At 28.5% G+C, this 25324-nt stretch overlaps 1 protein-coding gene across 1 annotated transcript; it reads right to left on the bottom strand.

Annotated features, from left to right (window-relative positions):
* Positions 1-8294: 8294 nt before the first annotated feature.
* LOC136074600 (uncharacterized) lies at positions 8295-9167 on the bottom strand. Its single transcript, XM_065786935.1, has one exon. The coding sequence runs from the start codon at positions 9165-9167 to the stop codon at positions 8295-8297; it is 873 nt and encodes a 290-aa protein (XP_065643007.1).
* Between the last annotated feature and the right edge of the window lie 16157 nt (positions 9168-25324).

Genomic DNA, 25324 nt, shown 5'->3' with positions numbered 1-25324 from the left:
ATTTTCGAACGTGAAATACATCAAAATTTTTAAAATAAATTAACGTTGGAGTTTTAATGATTGTATGAAAAGGAGACTGGGTGCGAAAATTTGTTTATAGTAAGGTTTATTGACAAAATGTTTGAAACTTCGCCTAAAGTGGATTTTTTTTTAATATATGAAACTTCATTTAAAGTGGATTTCTTAAAAGCATATTTGAAAATTCTATTAAAATAAATTTATTGAAAACATAACTGAAACTTTGACTAAAGTGGGTTTATTTAAAACATGTTTAAAACTCGCTTAAAGTAAATTTTTTTTAAACATGTATGAAATTTAGCCTAAAAGTGGATTTATTTTAAAGATGTTTAAAACTTCGCCTAAAGTGGATTTATTAAAAACTTTTTTGAAACTTCGTCTAAAGTTTCTTTATTAAAAACATGTTTGAAACTCGTCTAAAGTAGATATTTTAAAAACATGTTTGCGACTTAGTATAAAGCGGATTTGCTTAAAGAGATGTTTGAAACTTCGCCTAAAGTGTATTTATTTAAAAGTGTTTGAAACTTTGCTTAAAGTGGATTTATATAAAACATGTGCGAAAGTTTGCTTAAAGTGGATTTATTAAAAACATGATTGAGAATTCGCCTTATTTAAATTTTTTTTAAACATATATGAAACTTAGCTAGAAGTAGATTTATTTAGGAGATTTTTTTTAATTTTATGTTTTTAAAAGTTCATTCATTCATCACATTTGTTTTAATTTTACATGTTTAAAAATTTGTTTAAAGTATATTTTATTTAAATTATTTTCAAAAATTTGCTTAAGGTAGACTCTTTTAAAACATGATTAAAACTTAGCTTAAAGTGGATTTATTTAAGAGATGTTTGAAACTTCTCTTAAAGTGGATTTATTTAAATATATGTATGAAAACTTCACTTAAAGTGGATTTATTGAAATCACGCTTGAAGACTCCGCTTAAAGTAATTTTATTTAAAACATGATTGAATGTAAACTTAAAGTGCATTTACCTAAAACATGTTTAAAAGTTCGCTTAAAAAGGATCATTTTAAAACATGTTTAAAATTTTATTAAAAGTGTATAAGAAAATCAGTGTAAAAAAAAAAGTTTTAGGTTTGCTTTAAAATAAGTTGAAAAGTCTTTTTAATAACTCTTCTCAGAAAAATGTTTTTTTAATAAAAAATTGATTCTTTTAGCTTTTAATAATCGAATTTGTTATAAGTATTCTACTATTAAATATGTTAAATGTTAAATAAGTTTTTCTAAGAAATAAGCATCGACGTTCCGTATTTTCTTTATAACGAAAAAGCAAATATAATACAAACTTCTACATTATTCTTCAAGGTAAATCGAATTTTCTTAAGTTTAATAAAAAGAACATTTTATGCGTTTAAAATCTAATTGTATAAAAAGTTATATTTTCATCAGAGTTGTGTTTTTCTTTTATTAATAAATAAAGTACAAACTTTTATGTCGAAACGGATTTTATTATCTAAGCTTTAAATAATAAAAATCGTTTAGATGTAAAAGTTTGTATTTTATTTTCAATTAAAGAAATACCAAACCCTTTTTTTTAATTTACTTCGTCACTATATATTTTACGTACATTTAACTTTAATATATTTATATGTATTCATTTATAAATAAGATAAGAACTTTGAAAGCTGAGAGATAATAGTATGAAACTTAAAACTTATCGATGAATATAAGTCTAGTTGAGAATAGTACAAAAAATATTTTATTAACTTATTTACTTACTTGTTCGTTACGTTTGGGGTAGAGATGAAATACCAGGGTTTTTTTGTTCCCAGCCTCTAATCATCGCATTTTTTTGTAAAGCATCATTATTTGACATAAGAATAAACATACACATGTTTAGAGTTTGTTCCACGTCTGGAAATCTCAAACACCAAAAAATGCTGGATCCGTTACTGCCTTTCATTTAGATACGATTAATAACAATGTTACAATAATTTTTTACGTGATATAAAAATGTTTTTATTTACCTCTGATGCTTACTAAAACTGATGTTCTTTTTCAGTTGTTTTTAAACTTAACAACAAATCCATTTGGTATAAAGTCGATGTAAAGTAATTTACCACGTTAATGTAAAGAATCAAACATTAAATTAAACATAAAAGATAAAATCCATATTAAGAACAAAACAGAACAACACCTAAATGTTTTACAAGTTAAAGTATCAAAATTCACCTGGGGTTCTGCCTGATAATAAAGTCGCATAAAAGCAGAGTTATCTCAATTATGCGGCCGTGGCGCAGTGGTTAGAGCGCTTGCTTTATAAGCTAGGTTCGAAACGAGCTCTGGACATATATACGCGTCACGGTAAGGAAAGAGGCGTGAACTTCCTGGTTAAATGCACTTCCGCAGTGCTCTGTGACAAGACCGTTCCCAGACAACACCGAATGGTCGCTCATTATTGGCCCACTAAAGTTTTCCAACGGCTATATTGGGCCTAGGGTTTCTCAAACGGGATCCCGTTTTCCCGAAATCCCGGGGATAAAAGTGGCAGCGGGATTTCCCGGGAGATCACTGTTATATCCCGGAACATAATTTTACATATGATAACTGTTTGAACTAATTCGACCAAAAATAAGAAAATATTATTGCATTTAGTTGCATTTTTATGTGTTCTTATCTTATATTAAAACCTAGCACAACAAGAAATGTTATTGAAACTATCTTAAACTACCTAATTCAAGGAATGTTTTCTTTTTTCTCGGTATTATAAAATATGGGTAAAATATGAAAAAGATTTTTAGTGACGAAAACAGTAAGTTTAATTTTTAAACTTCTAAATTATTGAAAAGTTAAACTTTTTCTGTATTGAAATATTTAATAATTTTTGTATTTAAAAAACGGCAAACAAATACATATAAAGTTATTCGTAAGATATCATACATATGTAAGAAATATTTATAACTTTACCTTTAGTTGTTTTACGATTCAACTTAGTAATACCATGTCAATTGTAAATGGATCGAAAGCATTGCAGTATTTTTGTAAAAAAAAATCTGGCGAATCTGCAATTTGCAAAAAGTGCAATGTAAAGATAATGTGCAAAGGATTTTCGACAAGTGGGCTCCTTCGTCATTTAAAAAACGCACATAAAGATTTGGATTCAAATATGAAGCGTCAACATGAAGATACTGGTTCGGAAATTAAAATGTTGCAAAAGAAACAGGTACAGGCCTGAATATGCTTTTGTAATTTTGTTTTGGATTTATTAATTTATAAATTAATAAATCAATACATAATAACAAAAGCGTATTGTTTCAGATTTTTATATAATAATTAAAGTAATCCTTAAATAACCATTTTGTAAATAGTAGAATTAAAGTTAAATGTATAAAAAACATTTCAAGAAACTTACGATTTGTTTGTGTTGACTATTTTAACTTAAATCAATCTTTCGTCCACTTCTTCGCGTGACACAAACTGTTTCGTTTATCGTAAAATCACTTTTATTAATACTTTTGTAACATATAAATAATATATATTATTACTTTTATTGCATATATACAATATATTATTACTTTTATAACATATATATAGTATATTAATATTTTTATAACATATATATAATATATTAATACTTTTATAACATATATATAATATACTAATACTTTTATAACATATTTATATATATATATTTATATATATATATATATATATATATTAATTTAATATATTAATACTTTTATAACATATATATAATATATTAATACTTTTATAACATATATATATATATATATATATATATATATATATATATATATATATATATATTATATATATATATAATATATTAATACTTTTATAACATATATATGATATATTATTACTTTTATCACATATATATATATATAATATATTAATACTTTAAAACATATATAATATATTAATACTATTATAACATACTAACAGAAAGCAACCCGTAATACGGGTTCCGGTCGGTCTGTTAATTTATAGTTGCTGTTTTTCACAATTTAAAGTTGCGATACCTTAACTAATACCCTGTAAGAAAAACTCCTTCAAATTAAAAAATTAAACTATCTGTAAAATTAAAATAAATTAATTTACCAATTATTTAACGTTATTTGAGTAATTTACAACTGACATAGGTCATATCAGTGTATGGCCGAACCAATATTCCTAGACATTACTAAGTTCAATACAATACGTTTAAAGTTACTGACACAAAATAATAATACTTCATCATGCCTTAAATTGACGAAAGATTAAAGCTAATTTCTTGTTATATTTTTTATAACATGAACTTTAATTAATAAGATTAATATGAAGTGATGTAATTTATTTATGAGTTATTAATTTTTTGGTATCCCCTTGATACATGTTTCTTTAAAAAAGGAAATTGTCTTTAAAACGATAAATGCACGCAACTAAATAAATTTATTATAAATAACTAAGCAATTGAGTACAAATACGTTTCAAACAAAAAAAAGTCGATTTACAATTAAAGATGTGTATCAGGGTGGAGCGATTTTCATAGCAAAAAAAAAAGAGTTTAAAAACCAATATTGCTGAGACACGAATCAATGTCTATTAATTATAAGATAAAAGTAAAAAAATATTTTTTGATTTTGATGAGATCTTGAGGGTCCTCTTTGGAATTTAAATTCTTGACAGGTCCTAATATTTTTGAATTTTTTTTTTTTAAACCATATCAACCTTGGACTCAAAAAAAGCAGAAAAAAAAGTGCTTGTTTCATAAATAATAATTTTATTAGAAAAATTATTTTAGTGAAAAAAATACTTGCAAAAATATACCTTAAAACCCCCGTTTTGTTGAGGACGGGGGTTTTTGATGAAAAAAACAACTCTACTTTTTTAATTTTAATTTTTTAATAAAAACAAATATTATTTTCAAAATCAGTATATTATTTTGCTTCTTTTAAGTATCAAGTTAATATAGTTTAGATAAAAAATTTGTATAAATTATATTGTATTGTATAAAAATATAAAAACCTACTGTTTTACTTTTAAGTCAACAACAATATTTTAAAAAACATTTTAGTTACTTTATAAAAAAATAAAAATCCTTTTAAACATACTACCTCTCTCTTCATTGTTGTCAACTAAACAGAAAAACAAACAAACAACTGATAGTAAATTTTACCTTTGGTAGTAGGTTATTAAATAGATTAAATAGATCAAAGATCTCTAATCTGCTCTAACAGTCTACAACATTATCATTAAACTATAACTATTTTCGACAACCTGGTGTAATATAACATTGATATATTTTAAATTATTAAAGTACATTATATAAACATAGAACAAATGTAGTGACAGTGGATTTAATCCGAAAATAGAAAGAACCTTTAGAAAAAAGCTTAATGCTTTTAAATCTACAAAAATTTCCAACTTACATTTATTAATCTACTTTTATCTTTAATAAAATATGAATTAATGAGTTACCATTATTTAAAGTTGATCCAGAAGCAACTAAAATAAATTATCAAATAAAAAGTTTATTTATATAATCTTGACGATAATGTTGAAATAAACAATATTTATTGCTTGAAAAGTTAAGTAACAAATGTAATTCAAGTATATTAAAATAAATGTACGAAGTTACCTGTTGTGGCTGGTGCAACTGAAGTTATAACTAAATAAAAAAATATTAAATAAAAAAGCTATTTTATCCTGATGATTATGTTTAAATAAACAATATTTATTGATTCTTTTTAAAACAAATTAAAAAACATTACTATTTGCTGTAAAATAAAATAAAAGACATTACTACCACTTGCACCAACTGATGATGCTACCACACCTAAATGACAAAATTTATTAAAATATTTAAAACATATTCAATGCTTTAAAAGAATATTCAAAAGAAGTTTTTAAATCTTCAAAATCTAAGTCCTTACTGAGTTCTATCTGTCTGTCTAAAAATAAAAATTGAGATAAAATTATATACAATAAAATTGCTAATGCTACATTTGTACTCAAATAAAATCTAAATGATAAAACTTACTTAAGTCGCTGTTAGCTAGCCTGTCTAAAAAAAAATTTGTATTCTCATTAATCCTAATCTATAATCTATAAATAAACTTACTAATATAAACCATAAATAAACTTGAACTAATATAAACTATAAATAAACTACTATATACTATATAAACTAATATAAACTATAAATAAACTAATATAACTATGTTACTGGTATAAACTATAAATAAACTACTATACACTATATACTTACTAAAAAGGCTTTCAGCTCCTTCTAACTGCTCTAAATAAATAAAACAATACTTGCCTCAAATGATCTAACAAGACTGAAGACAAAACTGAAACACTTTATTAAAAAAGAAACATTGTACTAAAAAAATTTTGTTTACCAGTCATTTTAGTTTTAACTTCTTCTAAAAAAAAAAACAGAAAAAAAAACAACGAACAACAAACAAATTTTAGTTTTTAAACAATGAACAACATCAGTTCCACTTGAAACTAAAAATTTATCAGCTCTAATCGGCTGGAAGACCTTGCTTGAAAGACCGCGTGGAGTAAAGAAACGCTTTTAGAAAAGCCTAGAAAGTTCTTTATTAAAAAAGAAAGTGAAACGACACTAACACTAATGAATTACAGTATTCATATTTAGAAGATTAGATAAATTACAGCATTCATGTTTAGAGTACATTCATGTACTAAAAAACTATTTTACCAGACATTTTATTTCTAAATTCTTCTAAAAAATGAAAACAGGCTATAAAAATTAGAATAATAAAAACAACCAACAACAAACAAACGATTATTTAAATTTTTGTTTTAAACAATGAACAACATCAACTCTTCTTGAGAATAAAAGTACATCATCTCAAATTCGCAAGCTGACTTAAATTGAAAGACCGAATGGAAAATATAACCGCGCATAAAAAAGTCTAGAAACTTCTTAAAAACTAAGAAATAGTGTATTTTACAGAATACAGAACCGTAAATAACAATACGAACAATAGGCGAAACATTAGGCGTAACTATGCGCACTATTCATTACCGTATTAATATATAGATATAACATATATTAATACTTTTATAACATATATATATAATATATTAATACTTTTATAACATATATATAATATATTAATACTTTTTTAACATATATATTATAACTTTCATAACAAACAGTTTGTTTTCAAAAGTACGCGAAGTTTAGGCAAATTACAATAGCGTCGTTAAAAAAGAAAAGACCTAAAAACTTATAATTAACTGTTTTAAAAAAATATTAAAACATTATTAACAACTTGCTCGCAAAATTATTTAGCATGGTTCACTTCCATATCTGATATTTACAACGATAATTACCACATAATTACAACAATAATTACAACATAATTTACAACGATAATTACAACGATAATTACAACATGGTTCACTTCCATATCTGATATTTACAACGCCTAAACATAATAAAAAAATGTAATAAAAACAATGAAAAAAAAAACAACGTAAAAACGTAAAATTAATTAAAAATAAATAGTTCGCAAAAATAACCAGTTTCGCTTCTGTTTTTTATACCTTTATACTCAATGCTTAAACGTAATCAAAAGTTTTCAAAAATGTAAAACCGTAAAAAAAAAAAAAAATACAAAAAATTATATGTAAACTTAAAAAAAACGTAATAAAAAAAAGTAACAAATTAAGTATGCCAAAAGTAAGGAAAAAGTTTGCCAAGAACTTTTCGTTTACAGTTTTTATTAAAAATGCAAAAATGACCGTAATTACGGTCATTTTTGTATTTAACCCTTTCGTTACCGGGCTCGGCAACCTTATATTACCGTGACAAAAAGTGATGTTTTAACCCAACTATCATCATAATTATATTATAGGTTTAAAAAATGTTCAATTTCCTTAAAAATGGGCCCCTTTTTAACTTAGTAATTTATCTTTCATAAAATGAAAAAAAAAAAAAAAAATGTTTTATAAGGTCTTATGATAAAAAAAGGCGGATTTTAAAAAATAAAAAATATTTTAATTGTAAAATCAATGAAATAAAAATGTATCTTATTTTTAACAGATTATTTTCAAATTTGGAGTCAACAATCAGACATATATAATAAGTAATTCTGAAAAGTTTCAAATCCTCAACATCAATTTATCCTAAGTTATTATATTTATTAGATTCGTGAGACTTTAGTCTAAAATTTCAATTTTTATGCTTTCTTCAAAAAAGAACAAATAACAATAATAAAATCAAAATGTAACATTACTAAGACATGTCAAATAAAAAAATATGTGTATACACTAATTTTTACACTAAATCCAGCACTGTGTGATAAATTTCAAAGCAGCTATCAATATGCAGCCCTGGCTCACCCGGGCAGGTTTTGCATACATGTACAGTTTTTAGTGGTTTGCCATTATTGTTAAAAATTCCTCGTGCATAGCAAACTCTGCATAATTTAGATGGGCGTCTGTCTGTTGCATCGTGTGATGGCTGTTTAGTTCCTGGAAAGTGACGTCCAGTAAGCCGGTGTATAGTATCATCAGGAACAAGTGTTTTGTTTAACTTTGGTGAAGACAAAAACTTTAACTTAATTGTGTCGTGAAGAAAATCTAAGAAAGTGGTACTCTTGTGACAAGTGTACTTTACAAAAATTTTATGGCTATTTAAAATACCCTGAGAAATAAGCCTAAATGCTAGTTTCCGATACCACTTGTAAGTTTTCCGTAACAGATTCAAGCTCTGGAGTTGTTGGTCAACACGATCTACACCACCCATGTGGCTATTGTATTCTTTTTCACAAATAGGTTTCTGAATATTCAAACCACGAGTGTTTTCAATAATTCTCATAAATGGTTGGTGACATGTTGACAGCATGTAGACAACTTTTTGTTTACCTGAAGCTTTATCTTTTGATGCACGGAATTTGCAAGCCAGCATTTGACTATTTGCATCATTATTTTTATAAAAAACTGCATCTCCTTTTTTTAAAACCTCAATAAGAATATCTTTTGAATAATTAAATCGATTTGACCTGATTGTGCCACATAGATGTGTATTGTTATCAAGAAAATACTTTGCGAGTGTTGTACTTGTGTAATAATTATCTGTGTAAAGAGTGTGGCCTTTACCAATAAAGGGTTCCATCAGCACAGATGGTATTCTTGCAGATGAAGGCATCTGGTCATTTATATCATCATCAGCAAACATTTCTTTCCCACAGTACAAGGAAGTCTAGTGTTATTCCTTCTGAAGTTGCTAGTTCATATAACTTTATACCAAAACGGGCACGTTTGGTTTTAATATATTGACGGAAATATAAACGACCTTTATAAAGGACAAGCGATTCATCAACACTGAGATTTTTTCCTGGATTATATACAGTTTTGAATCGGTTACGCAGAATGTTTATGACTGGTCGTACTTTGTAAAGACGATCTCTGTTATCATCAGTTGCATCATAATTTTCATCTTCATTGTTATTAAAATGAAAGAACTTCAATAACATACTAAAACGATTTCGATTGATAATTTCTGAAAAAATTGGAGTATTATACAATTCATCCTTTGACCAATACATACTAAGTTTAGGTTTATAAATAATTCCCATTAAAAAAATAACAGCAATAAAGGTTTTAATTTCTGCAACATTAGTTTCCTCCCATATTGAAGAGTTATCTGGATTGGCAGCAAAAAATTGCCTTGCATACCGATTGGTTTCTTCAACTAATAAAGTTACAAATTCAACTGGAAAATAGAGTTCAAAAAAATCAAGACTAGTTGGGTTTTGCCCCATTCTAACAATTAAACCTTCTTGAAAAAGTTCAGAGAAATCCATTAAATTAACAAGAACATCTGTATTAACTTTCCCCCAAGTTGACAGAGGAGGTTTTTGACTACGATTACGACCTTTACCACGACTACAAACTCTACCACGACGATGATTATGTATACTACCTTGGACACCATTATTTAGTATATTGACATTGAAAGCAGCATCATCAGTAATAGCTTCTCTATGAGTAATATGCATAGAATCAGTAACACTTTCAACAGAAATTACTTTGTTACATTTAATACCAATACCACCTCGAACACGTACACGCCTGGTACCTCCACCTCTTGTACGTGGGCTCTTTTTATAAGTGACAAAAGTCTCAATTTCGCTGTCACTTGTACTTGAAGCAGCAGAGCTTTCACTGTCTGTATCGTTAAATAATGGCAAAATTGAATTAGAAAAAGGAACAGCAGCTTTCAATTTATCAACATTGTTGATGTTTTTAATTGTATTTTTAACTTTTCTTTGAATATTAGTAGATGTCATAATGTTTTCAACTTCAAATTCTATCAAACTATTATCCTCGTCATTACTAAAGTCAGAATAACCAAGATCAATATCTTTATTGCTATCTTCGTCACTTTCTTCAAGCATAAAGTTTAAAATTTCGTCCATATTTGAGATTTTTTTTTTGCGTAAAGACGATAAATTAGCCATTTTTCAAAATCGAATATCAGCTAATCAAACAAAGCCTTTTTAATTCGGTTTTCGATATATTATCAGATTATTGTTCTAGTTTCTCTTAAGCTAAGTTTTAAAGTCGCTCGAAAAACAAGGGGTCGACAGAAAACAAAACTCTTCATCACCTGCTATGCGGGGTACTGGTATTTTAACGACATTTTTTATTACCCGCTATGCGGGGTATCGGTAACGAAAGAGTTAAATAGTATATTTAATTAAACATATAACATTGGCAAACTTTTTCCATACTTTTACTACTACAACTTTTTCCGTACAATACTACAAAAACTTACTTCTATACTTAATAAATAGTGTACACAATTAAAATATTTGAATATTTTAATTGTGTTCACTATTTATTAAGTATAAAAGTAAGTTTTTGAAACAAAAAATAATTATAATAATAAAAAAACTACAAATAATTGAACAACGGAACAATAATTTTTCAGTTATTTAAAAATTAACACAATAATGAGAAAACTAGAAAAATTACCGCACGTTGGCCCGACGTCGGGCCGACATGTTATATTTGGCTAAAATAACGAGAAAACTAGAAAAATTAGCACACGTTGGCCGACGTCGGGCCGACGTGTTTTATTTGGCTAGAATATTTACGGCAGCATAACGTAGGAAATACTATGTTTTAAATGTGCATTGTGGTTTTCTGCGTTTTGTTTACTCAATTATTGAGCATCCTAAGCGCAGAAAACCACAACGCACAATTAAAACGCTGTTTTTCCTACGCTATACCGACGTAATTTTTCTAGCTGATATAAAACACGTTGGCCCGACGTCGGGCCAACGTGTTCATGCTATCTGGGTTATAAAACAAAGATTTTGTTTTATAGCACATGTGTAAGATAATGAAAACGTTTTCTTTTTTTGGGACATTTATAGTTCCCTAGATAAACATCAAAAACCTAAGTTGTTTAGAAGAAAGTTAAAATGCATTTATAACTCAGCAACTAAAATGCGCATGCGCTGAAAAAGTTATTTACAAAAATTTTACTTTCTTTTATCTTTGTTTTTTACCCGAGAAATTATAAACGATTTCAAATATATAAAGATATATATACATGTCCTTCGCACTAAATGGTTACCGATGTTTTATTATATAAACACGATTCAAGAGCAGACATGCTCTTGAATCGTGTTTATATAATAAAACATCGTGGATATTAGTCCACAGTTTTAAAAAAAGAAAACACAACCTTCACCCTCACAGGACGGTTAGGGTCATGTCCGTTATCGTTTTAAGTATAGTTGAAGGCCCATAATTTATTTCTAAAAAATTTTTTTTGTTTTTTATCAGGACCTACAATTCACCATTTTTTATAGAGTGAATGTAAAGTCCTGATTATTATTTACGCTTATTGCATTATTGACTGAAAACATTTTGTGAACTTTTTCAATGTTGTTTTCCCTTGAGTATTTATTATATTGTATTGTCCAGATATATTTAATTTTCTTTAATATATTTTCAAAATTTCTTTTTAAATGTATATTTTTGTTTTCTTTTAATTTAGAGTTACTACATCTCGACAACTCTGTTGTAGTAAATTGTGTTAAAGTGCTGATTATTTTTGCTTTATTGTCTTTTTTTGGAAGGTCCTCAATGTTAATAGAAATAATTTCATGCACCGAATTAAACGGCTTTTCACAGAGAAGTTTCTCATAAATTATTCTAATTTGTTTCCAGACAGCTCTGGCCTTGCTGCGAAAAACTTATGGGTTGAGAGTGTCTTTCACTCGGTTAAAAGTTTTACAGTTGGAGTTGCCGTGGAATTGTCCACGTTTAGTTCTCCAAGAGTTAGTTTTTTCTAGTGTTGGAAGGGAGTTTTTAAGAATACGCTAGTACGTATTTTTACTAGTTCCCTGAGCATAGGAGTCAAAATTCTTTTCCCAGATTTTGATCCAGGGTAATGTCTTTTAGAATTTTGCCTTCCACCTCCTTTGTATTAATTTTAAGCCTAAATTTTCTTTTTGTTGCATAAAATAGGTATAGATATTTTTCGGTGTTTTATGGATAATTTTGAAGATATCAGCATCTTATTTTTTGTATTACGTCTTTGTAATAGAAAGGTAATTTGTTTAAAGATTTTGGGTTGTTATTAGCAGTAAGAAAAAACTATTGTCCGTATTTTGTTTTTACAAGATTAGTCAAAGAATACGCTAGGTAATATCTTTAAAGGTAGTACCCGTCATGATGTTGATCGAGTTCACTAAGACGGAAAAGGTATTTCATTCTTATAGCAAGGCACTGGTTTTGTGCATCTTAGATGCCTAGACTGCTTTAACTGATTGGCAGTTTTGAAATATCCTTTTTTATGGGCTCTGCGTTTGCGCTCTGCCATCGGTAGGTCAAGATTTCCATGTGAATTCTTTTTTGGTCCAGTTTTGACATAGGAAATCTGTTTGCGACAAACCAAACCTTTGATAAAGCTATGGTGTTTACAAAAATCCCTTTGCACTTTAAAGAGATGTTTCTGTACTTGAAGGTTTGTATTTTTTTTTTGAAAGCCTTTAAAAGCCTTACGTAAATTTATTCTGCCTGTAAAGGCAAATCTGTTTGGAAAGTTATTCCTAGAATTTTTATTCCAGTTTGGTTGAACCATTTAAATGTTATAATTTTTTTGCATAAATGTTTTAGTAGTGTTTACGTAGCCTAAATAGTTAAAACCGCCGAGAGCTAGAGCTGTAGGTTTTTTTTTGTTCGAGGCAGACGCGTATTTAAAGTTATCTAGTATACGAAACGCTTCTGCTATTGATTGCGGGCTTCTAACAAACAATGTCGTATCCTCTGCATTCTGCGAGACTTTTAGGTTTGTTTTTGAACCTGGCAGTGGAATGCCGGCAATGATCTGATTTTTTTTAAACTCGAGTGCGAACGTTTTCACTGCAAGGCTGTACAGCATCAGAGATATCGGGTCGCCTTGACGGACGCCTCTCTCTATTTTGAAAGGTTTACTCATGTATTCATTGTTAGTGACTATGGATTGAGTATTTTTTATGCTTTCTTTTATTGCATTTATAAAGTTTGTGCTTAAGTTAAACTTTTCAAAAACTTTGATTGAAAAAGCTCTAATAATTTTGTCAAAAGATTCTTCCTGATCGATTGTTTTTAGGCAACTTTCGATATATTTTTAATTTGTGTAATGAGTTATATCTCTTACGAGAAATATTTTTTCAAATATGTTTCCCTCAGGCACCGCTCACATTTTTGCCTATACTCAAACTTTTTCCCTTATTTAAAGATTTTGCTGCGTTAATTAATTCTTGGTTGTAAAATTATATATTTAGGAAGCCGTTCTGATTTTCATTTAGAGTATATTTTACATTTGCAGGAAAAGACTCTTGCTTTTGAGTATTTAAAGTTTTCTCTTTGTTTAGATTTGTTTAAAAAGCTCGAATCGTTTTGAGTATATTTTTGATGTCTTTATACACATTGATTCTATCAGTTATTGTTTTAATAGCTTTATTTTTTTAATTACTTATTTCTATCTGGAATAAGGTTTTCGATGGTTTTTCGCCCTCTTCAATAACGAGTTGCTTCGTTCTCACAAAAACTCCTGTGTTGTTAAAGAGATTTTTTTGCTCTTTATTGAGCTGTTTAATTTTTTCAATATTTCTATTTCCTTTTTGTTTTTCAAATCAATTTTTTTAAATAAAATTGCTTCCTGCTTTTTAAGTTCGAGTTTTTAAGTTTAGCTGTTTCCATGGCAATACGTTTTATTCGGGATTTTACAACATCCTACCATTGCTTGTTATTTTGGTATTTGAGCTTTTTATGTCTTTGCTTTTTAAAGTCCATTCTTAGTTTATTTTTAAAGTTTTCATCATTTAAAATACTGGTATACCCTTTTGCTTGTTTCTTCAAATATAATTTCGCAAAGTGCTGCGTCGTGATCACTTGAAATGTTTTTCACAAACGTGCACTTGCAGTTGTTAAAACTATATTTAAAGGCATAAATGCGTTCTAGCCTTCTTCGGAATGTCTTATCTTCTTTTTCATAAGTTAGGACATGTTTGTGCGTGAATTGCGTCCTAAAGACATCATTCACTTTTTGTAGTTGTTTAAACAGATTGATATTTTTTGACCCAACAAGGTGATTTGGATTTAACATATCTCCACCTTGCCAGTCTAAACTTGGGTTTTTAACCATATTAAAGTCACCAGTTAAAAATAAAGCGTCACACACATTTACATGTTTATTTAACTTCTTAAAAAACGCTCCTTATGACTGTGAGTGTTAGACGCGTAAATGTTCATTATTCTTATCTTTTTTTTAATGTTATACCAACAGCAAGAGTTCTCTCTTGTTTTATCTTGCGTAACATTTTCAATAATAATATCTATTTTAAAGAGAATAGCTACACCACATTTTTAGCTACTTCCGCTATTCCATATTGATGTTCCATTTGTTTTAATTTTCCATACTTTAGCCCATTCAATAGCCGTTTCATCAGTGCTGTGGGTTTCTTGGACACAATAAATGTCATAGTTTAGATTTTTGAGTAATTCATTGTATTTTTTCGTTTGGCCGCATTATTTAGGCCACTTACATTATTAGTAAGAATTTTTATTGTCATAGTTAACAAGCAAAAGAATGGTAAAATAAAACACGCGATTTAAACAAAGGAAATTCCTATCCAAACTGGTTTTTTAATCTTTTGTGTGATACTCATACATTATTTTTGAAATTTAGAGTTTTGAAACTTAGTTGTCGACTAAATTAAAAATACTAAATAAAGTAAAAGGTGAAAAAAATTTTTCTAACGTTTCTTCGCAGAACACGATTTTTCACAATATCTTTTACATTTTGTTCTTTTGTTTCGAAAAATATTTCTTTGTTTTCGGCTCTTTTTTTACTGGGGGTTTCAAAGTAAAACTGCTTTTTTTTATTTGTTAATTGTGGTATTTCTTCGTTTTTCTCAATCGTTTTTTCTTCGCATAATAAACATTTTTTTTTCTTTTGTTTCGTCGCTTTTGTTGCTTTTAATTTTGTTGTTATTTATTTTGGTCTGAATAGTTAGGTTTTTACCTATTTTCATACGCTTGAGAAAGAGTTTCATCAATGCTCTGTTGTGCAGGAACATCAACGATGATAACTTCCCTTCGAATTTCTGTTTCAACTGCTTCGGGAGTTGTTTGTTTTTAACTCTTTCCTAAGGTAGTTTGGGCATTTTCTTCCTGTGTATTGTGTTTGGTTCGGACTGCATAACCTAGAATGTTGAGGAATTTTGGTATTGAAGAGGGCATATCCTCCATTACAGCGACTAAAATTCCGCTGTATGATTTAACACCCTTTGTTGTCGTTCGCATAATGAGTCTGGAATTTACGTGGGTCCCGTAGCCCATTTCTTCAAACTTTTTTCCAATTTATAGCATTATGGCTTTAATTGGAAAACTAAAAACAGAGACATGAGTTTGTTGTTTTCGTTCAGGATGATAAGGGGTTTTCTGTGAGGGTTTGATTTATTGAAGGTATGGTGGAATCCTAAGGTATCCAGTCCTGAATCTATTTTAGATGATCTCGATGCTTCAGAATTTGAAACAAATTCGACAACGTTGTTTTTATGAATATACTGTAGGGCCTTTAAAATGCCCATCAAGGTTTTTCTCTTCAAGTGCATTGATGACATACCCAATATTCATGTTACATTGTACGTTGCTTAAAAGTGTTTTTATTAAAGGTTGCTTTTTAGGTTGAATATTTGTTTTTGCTGCTTAAGCATAGTTTATTGGTTTCGATGTTGTATTTTTTTTTCGACACGTTCTTCATCGTCGCTATAATTGATGCTTATCTTTGCAATCGGTGCATCTGTCGCTACTCGATTCATTTTAGTGAGTAATATTAAAACTTCTTCTTTCAATATATCATCTTCGTTATCTTTAATTTCAAATTTGTTATTTGGATTTGTTGTTTTGTAAAAAACTGTTTTATGCTTTTTCTAAGACGCTATCTTTTTTTCCAAATTTTAAAAACCGCTGGTATAACACGATTGATCGCCTACATTAATTTTTTATTTTATTTTTTTTAACAACATCTATACATTTATTTCGTAATAAGAATTCACATGAAGGGTAGTTTACAGTAACAGGGGGGGGGGGGTTCCGTAATATATATTTACAGCTTTTGTCTTCAAAAAATGTTGCATATAATAAAGTGATGGTATATTTTTACAAATGAGGGGTTTTAAAACAAGATTAACATTCAGAGTACATATGTTAGAGGATTATCTCTTGATGTTTCTCAAACACTTAACATTATATAGATTGCTAGTTCAAAATATTAAAAAAAGTTTTAGTAATTTTTATTATTCAAGATTGAAACCAAATAATATTTAATAATGCTGTAGTACCAAACTCAAATTTTGTATGTAAGATAGTTCTTATAACCGTTTGGTTATTAGTGACTAAATGTTTTTTAAAAATAGAGCACGAAGAATTAAAAGGTTTCAAAGGAAGCAATCTTTCATAAATTAATTTCAATTTTTCCATAAAGCTCGGGCTTTAGTTTAAATGAGAAAGTAATGTAAAGTGTCTTCATTACGGTCACACGTTTTACATTTTGAGTTGCCGTGGTATTGCCCACGTTTCGTGCGCCATCTATTTAATTTTTCTAAGGTTGGCAGCGAATCCATTAGTATTCGCCAAAGCGTATTTTTACTTGTACCCAGAGCATGCGAGCTTAAATGCTAATATTTCTCTCCCAAATATTTTACCACGAAAGTTATTTTTGAAATTTAACATTTCAGGAAAGTTCAGTCACTTTTGAGGCTCTATTTTGCGTTTAATTAAAAATATGGACATAATTGTTTTTAGTAGTTTTACTAGCAATTTAATAAATTTTCAAATTGTTTTTATTTATATCAACTGCATCTTTATAATAAAAGGGAAGGTTGTTTGTAGACTTGGGACTGTTATTTCCTGTCTTATAGAGCCAAAGCGAGTATTTTATTTTAGCAAGGTGAGTAAGGGAATAAGTATTTTATAAATAGTATTTTTGCACATAATAACTCTCGTGTGGGTTGTCTAATTTTTTCATAAAAAATATGTTTAAGTCTTAATGCAATGCATTGCTTTTAAACATCTAAAATACCTAACCCTCCTTTGTTATAGCGTGGTTTAAGAGTTTCTCTATTTAAAGGTTCCGCATTCAAACATTGGCAAAGGTAAACCGAAATTTCTTTGTTGATTTTTTTTTCACCAAATTTGTTTTGGAAAAAACGTTTACTACAAACCACACCTTTGACAATACAAGGTATTAACGAAAATTTCCTTGCATTTCAAAGACACGTTTCTGCATTTTTAAATTGCTTTGTTCCAGTTTGATCTTGCCGCATACGCAAGGTCGGAATGGAAAGTCATTCCTTAAATTTTAATGCCAGTTGCATTAGATCAAATAATTATTTTTTTGGTTTTGCTCAAGGTGTTCTCGTTAGCGATATAATTAAAACCGCCCAGGGCCAAAGCTTTAGTTTTGTGTTTGTTAATGTTGGAGCCTAAAACTTCTTCAAGTTTATCTAGCATTTTAAAAATTTCTTTTCTTGATACCTGACTCCTCAAACACAGGGAGGTGTCATCAGCATACTGCAAAAATTTGTAGTTGGATTTTGTCCCTGGCAGAGAAATACTGTCCACGAATTGGATGTTTTTAACTCGAGCGCCTGTACTTTTCTTTTAACTTTTAGCGGTTTACTCATGTAAGCGTTGTTAATTAAAATTGATTGATTTTCTTTCATTGTTTGTTTTATTGCATTAATAAAATTTTCGCCTAAATTATACTTTTCTAATATTTTGAATAAAAAATCTCTATCAAATTTGTCGAAAATCTTTTCCTGATCTATTGTCAGCAAAACGCTTCCAATGTTTTTTTCGTTGGTATAGTGAATGACGTCCCTTATAAGAAACAAGCTCGAAAAGATGTTTCTCTCCGGGACAGAACACGTTTAAGAAGATCGTAGTACGAAGTTCAAAACTTTTGAAATCCTTAAAGCGAGTGCCTTTGTAATAATACTATAGTCTGCGCACATTTGAGATATCGGTGGCCAATTTTGAATTAACGTTAAATCACCTTCATAAGGCAGAAGACTAAATAGCGCTGTCCTCTGCGTCCAAGTGAGCTCATTTTTTAGATTAAAAATATTTTCGTTAAAAATGTTAGTGAGTTTTTCGCCATTTAAGATCTCAAGATTCAGTGTAAAACTTTACGGGATTCTTGTCTTTTCCCCAAGTTTTTCGTTTATTAAGCGATTTGGCGGCACCATAAAGTTCTTCCCACTAAATTTTTTGTTTATAAAAGCGTTTTGGTCATTTGTTAAAACATTCTGAACGTTTTTAAAAAAATCATTTTGTTTATCAAGATTTAAATTGTGTTTTTTATAAAGAGATTTATAGATTTTCCTAGCATTTTTCATTAAGGTTTTTGTGTCGCTATAGGTCTTGTCGCCAATTTTAATTTTTAAATTGTTTTTTTTTATTTAGTTACTTCTTACTATTTGGAACAAAGCTTTCGAAGGTTTTTCTCGTTCTTCCATTATAATCTGCATAGTTCTTACAAAAATTCCGCTGTTCCTAAAAAGCGCTTTTTGATTCTTTTGCAATTTTTTGATTTTTTCATTCTCTCCAATTGGTTTGTTTTTTTCTGATTCTATTTCCTTTTCTAACAAACATTCCTGGTTTTTCCTCTCTTTTTATTAAAATTCAATGTTTCGATAGCAATATCTTTAATTTTTGTTTTTAAAACATTTTAACATTGTTTGTTATTTGCGTATTTATAGTTTTTGATTTTATTTTTTCAAAATCATTATAACGTTTGTTTTTAAAAGAAACATCTACTAGCAAAGTGGTATTAAAATGTCAGTAACCAGGCCCTCGCACATTCTTTTTATAAAGTTTTCAATTCTGCTTTTAAAACTTTTTACTTCCTTCTCATAGGTAAATAAAAGTTTTCGCGGATAACGTGTTCTAAATACGTCATTCACTTTGTGTATCCTTTAAATGCCCTTGAATTCTTAAGACCGATTTGATGGGTTTTTTTAAATAAACCCCTACCTTGTTGGTCGAGGCTTAGGTTTTCAACCATGTTCAAATCACCCATTAACTTTAAAAAGTCATTAAATCTCACATGCTTATTTAACTTTTTAAAAAAATGTTCTTTTTTACTATGAGTGTTCGGAGCATAAACGTTAATTATTCGAATTTTTATTTTTTGATGATTACAGTTACTGCAAGAATTCTTCCGCTTTTGTCTTGAGTAATTTCATCAAGTTTTGCATTTTTCGAAAAAAGAATGACAACACCACATTCTCTGCTTGATCCGCTGTTCCCATTAGAACAACCTTTACTTTTGTTTTGCCATTCTTTGGCCCATTCAACAGCCTTTTCATCGGTGCAATGGGTCTCTTGTATACAATAAATTTCCCAAATCAAATTTTGAAAAAATTAAAATCGTTTGGCCGTATTATTAAGGGTATTTAGATTATTTGAAAGAATTTTCTTAGCTATTTCTAATTAAAATTAATTACTCAAAAGGAAGGAATTCAAATAAGTTTTAGAAAATACATTATTAAAACATTAAAATAATGACACATTTCGAATTGAGGAAACCAATAATAAAGACAGTTTAACTATTTAAACAAACACGGAAGTTCTTGCGCATGCTCCGAACACACATATACGCAAATGATTTTAAAACAAAAATTAAGAAAACAATAAAACGTTAAACAAAAATTATATAAAAAATAAAGTAAAAATTAAAATTTCTCACGTAATTTTTCCTTCTTATTTCTCAATGTTGCCCGACTCCATCATTTCCTCGTACCAATTTTTAACGCCAATGTTATCACTCGCACCTCTCTTTTCTTCGTCATTCCGTTATTTACTTTCTCCGATATCATCCTTCATTGATTTCATTTCTTCAACTCGCTTCTTTCTTTTCTTTCGCAATTTACTTACTTCTATAAATTCCTCCTCCAATGAAACAACATAATCCACAAAAGTGTGCACATTTTCAACTCTCATATTCGCAATTGGAGAAGCCATTTTATTAACCCATTCTGCGATGAATTTTCTTCAACAGAATTTGGTTTTTTGGTCACAATCGCCATTTCTACTACACCACTTTCATTATTTACACTATTACTACCAACTTCGTTTGGTGAATTTACTTTTTCTTTCGTTACGTTAACATTTCTTTCTTGAGATTGCATCATTATATTTGTCCATTATATTTTGCTTTTACTCTATAGCCCAACAAGTTAAAATAAACTGGAATCGCTAAAACTAAGTTCTCCTAAATGGCAACCAATATGCCGCTGTAATATTCTCTGCCTTCGTTAGGCGTTCTTTTCATGATTGGTTGGGTAGGACGTGCTTCCTATAACCCAATTCCTCGAAGCATTTGCCAATTTGAGTGTTTTGGCCTCTTAGGGCAAACCAAAAACATAAACATGTGTACGCCGACTCGGTTGTCAATTAGGATTTGCTTTTTTGAAGATATGATAAAAACCATGTTTAATCATTTATCCAAAAGGAAATTTTTTGTTTCATCTGATTTCATTAAAACTTTAATGATCGTGTTTCTATTAATTAACTGAACTCCTTCCAGTTTGTTCGCTAAATTAGCATTTTTAATTTCAATGATAACATCCATAATTGTAATTCTAGTTTGAACCCTGGAAACCAGGGTTTTAGTAAAAGGTCTTCCATCGACTTTTTGAAATGAGTTTAATGCCGAAGAATAACTTTTTGGTTTCGGAACACTACTATATTGCTCTTCGTCACTTGTTGAATCATCATCGCTGTATTCAAAAGGTATATCTTCATTTATTTCACCATTCGCAACAGAATTCATTTTACTTAACAGATTATTAACTTCGCTTTTACTTAAAACCGTGTCACGATTAGTATTCAAAGTCTTTCGCGAAGACACCAACAGCATTTCGCCACCAACCGGCTCACCAGCCGCCATTTTAAAAATCGCTCAAAGTAATTAAAAAAACACTACAAGGGAGACTTTTTTTTGTATTAGAATTTATTTGGTCATCCAGCTATATGCTATACTGACCCTCGTAAAATAATTTCCAAATAATCCGTTAAAAATAATTTACCCCGTTACAAAGATGTCATATCGACCCCTATACAAGAAATCACCAAAAAATAAAAAATATTAAAAATGAAACATAAAAAACTCGTAAAAAATAAAAAAACTTTTTAAAGCAAAATATGAAAAAATGACAAAACAGAATAGTCGCGTGTTTTTTCTATTAAATTAGTTAACCCTAACCCTAACTTTTCCATTCGTATTTTGATTTTCTTTTGGCTAAATATAGAGGGGCTTTTTTATAATCATATTTTTGACCTTGTTTTAAAATTTTTTGTTTCCATTCTCTCTGTAAGGCTTTAATAATCTTTTCTAAATCGTTTTCACTTAAATTTATACTTTTATAATGTAAAATCCTTGTTGAAATGTTTTAGCAATATCAGCTACAATGAATATATCGTTATTTATATGAACACTCTCTGGAATTAAAAAACTTTTGGGTAAATTTTTGATCATTTTATTATAAAAAAGGGGTTCATTTAATATTTTTTCAATTTCCATTATGGTTATGTTATATTTTTCTTTTAAACTATGCCAATTGGCTATTAGCTGAGCATAAAATTGTGGAAGTAGTTTAATCTGAATAGGATTAATTTTAAAAATGTGGAGGTTTTGGTTAGCGTTTCTATGCGAATTTTATATATATATCATTGAATCTTTCCATGGTCCTTTAGTATTTTCATAGTGAAATTTGTTTATCCATTGCAATTGGATAGCTTTAAGTTTGTTGGATAGGTTACTTAAACCTGCGCCGCCGTGTTTTATTTTTTGTTGCGTTTTTATTTTGTTTAGTCTGCATATATTACTACCCCAAAAAAAATTATTATTCTTTGTTTCCATTTCATTTAAAAGTACTTTACTTGGAATGGGAACAACAAAAGCTAAATGTGATATTTGCAGGATTATCAAAGAGTTTGTCATAGTTTAATTACCTTTTAAGGATAGTTTAAATTTTTCCCACTTTCGAAGAGTGCTTTCCATTTTATCAAAGCGCTCTTTCCAGTTAGTTTTATAAGAAAATTTGCCGTTATTTGAAAAAACTATTCCGAAGCCATTAAAGCTATTTTCCTGCCAAATAAAATTTAAAGATTTCTCTTTCTCTTCAAAAATGTCTTTTCCTTACCATATGCCTTCGCACTTGGTTTATTTTAGCTCCTATTTATTTTTAGGTTTATTTTAGCTCCTATTGCTTTTTTATTTAATTTAAAGCTTCTCCCACTTCTCAAATTATATTGTCTCCAGTAAGAAAAAACTTAGTGTCGTCAGCGTATTGCTGTATTTTTGTTTCATTTCCTTCAACAGTTATACCTTTAATTTTTTCGCTTTGTCTAACAAAAGTTGAAGATTTCTGCTTGAATTATGTACAATATCATTGATATCGGAGAACCTTGTTTTACACCTTTTAAAATATTGAACTATTCTAATATAAAACCGTTTATTTTAATTTTTTGCAAAAATTTTTTTATATGTTGCTTTAATAAAAGATATAAAACTTTTTCCGAATCTAAAGTGTTTCAAACTTTCAAACAAAAGTTCTCTATCTACCCTATCAAAAGCTTTGACCTGATCTAAGAAAGTATGCAAGCATATAATTGGCGCGTTTTAGCGTTTTTTGCCTTCTAATCTCCATTAATTTCTCGCTCATATCGCCGCCCCTTCTGCCTTTATTTTCATTTTCATTTTAACATCATCATACAATATCTTCATGTTGTTCTATAAATGCGTTTTTTTAGATGCATTTTTTAATATCTTTAAAAGTTTAATTTCTCTTTTATTCCTTTTATGTTTTATTTTTTACTAAACTTTTTCGAAATTTCTTTTATGTTTTCTTTACCGGCTTCCCACCAGTCTTTATTATTTTCATATTTGTTTTTTTGCTGTGTCCATTTGTAAACGTTAACTATCAAATAATTTATGCCAATAATATTTAAAGCCACGTAGTTGAAATTTCCTTTAGAGTCATTACCTAAGAAAATTGGTTTTTCATATTTTTGTTCAAATAAAATTGCTGCTCCATGTGTATTAATTGCTCCAATTGAGAAAAAGACATCTCCTACCCACTCATTTTTTAAGAGACTATTATTATCACTATTCAAATGTGTTTCCTGAATTCCTTAATACAGTGGAAAGTTACTTTTATTTGCTTCAGTTTACCCACTCCCTAAACTCCGAAAAATCGAAAACTTGCGTCAAATTATTTAAATGCCTACCTTATTTTTGTTATTTTATTTTTTTTACAATGAATATATTTCAATAAAATTGACTTTACAATTGGAGACAAATACACATTTTAGGGTGGGTTTTTTTGTGATGTATATAGATAAGATAAAGATTTAGCAACATTATAAATATAATGCCGTAAGGTTATTAATAAACAAAATAATATATATATATATATATATATATATATATATATATATATATATATATATATATATATAAATGTATATATATATTGCGTTAACATAAATTCTTTATTTCTTAGTTTTTTATTCATATTTCATTTATTTAAGTTTAAAAAAAGGTCTTTAAACCAAAGTTGATTAAGTTGCATCAAATTAAAGAAAAAAAAAAATCAAACCTTGTGTGGGAGATTAAGTTTTTTTTTTTTGATGTTATTTAAAAAAGTGGAATGTTCCCAAATGAGAATGAAACTATAATATAAACGGCTTCTTTTTTAACAATGCATGGCTCGTAAATTTAAAGTAAATTAAATTTACATGTTTCAGTGTGTAAAATTGACACTATAGAGACACTAAAACCAATCTTACATTGCGCTCGCGCGAACATAAATATGGTAATATATCAAGCTATACAAATACATATATATATATAAATATATATTTCTAATAAATAATTATAAACAAAAACTCATACGCATGTTTTCATTCGATTTATTTTCATCTGTATTGTTTTGGTTTTTAGTTTTAAAAGAAACCGTTTTTAGCTTTTCTTCGGACGCCATCTTTTTTTCCTTTATATTAGCTGGTGAAAACACATCCGGATGCCTACCTTATTATTATTATTTTTTTTGCAACAACATATTTTATGAAATTAATTTACATTTCGGGAAGTTTTACAACAACAGGCCTTCCGTAATATATATACAGGTTTCATAGTAATACAATTACATAAAAGACGTTTTTAAAGTTTCAAGATTTTGAAAATCACATTAAAGAGTCCTACTAGTTTAAAATTGTTGTATGCTTGTAATAAGAAAAAGGATAGTTTTTTAGAAAAGAAGTGGATTATTCTTTTTATAAAAACAGCTATTAGTTGATGAAGGGGCTTTTCAATTTAAAAGTATTATAATTACATATCTGAGCGTGATTAGTTATATTCAGTGTTAAAATTTTTGAAAAGGTGAAAAGATACTTGTGGGTTTATAAAAAAAAAAAATAATGAATAGTATTCTCGTGCTTATAATGAATTCATCATGGCGATTAACCCATGACCTTAAAAAAATATAATCACAACCTTTGCCGTCACCGTGCGACTAGGGTCATGAAAACTTCTCATCATTAAAGTTCGAAAAACAAATACCCGTGCTTAAAATAAATACGTCGTGGCGATTAACCCACGACCTTGTAAAAAATAGACACATTCTTTGCCGTCCCCGGACGACTAGGGTCATGCAATTCAAATAACAAAAAAAATCGTGCTTATAATAAAAACATTGTAGCGATTAACCCACGACTTTATAAAAAATA

Source organism: Hydra vulgaris, chromosome 01 (assembly GCF_038396675.1).
Source record: "Hydra vulgaris chromosome 01, alternate assembly HydraT2T_AEP".
NCBI classification, from domain to species: domain Eukaryota; kingdom Metazoa; phylum Cnidaria; class Hydrozoa; order Anthoathecata; family Hydridae; genus Hydra; species Hydra vulgaris.
Note: the sequence above shows the minus strand (reverse complement) of the source record. Positions and strands in the feature narration are given on the sequence as shown.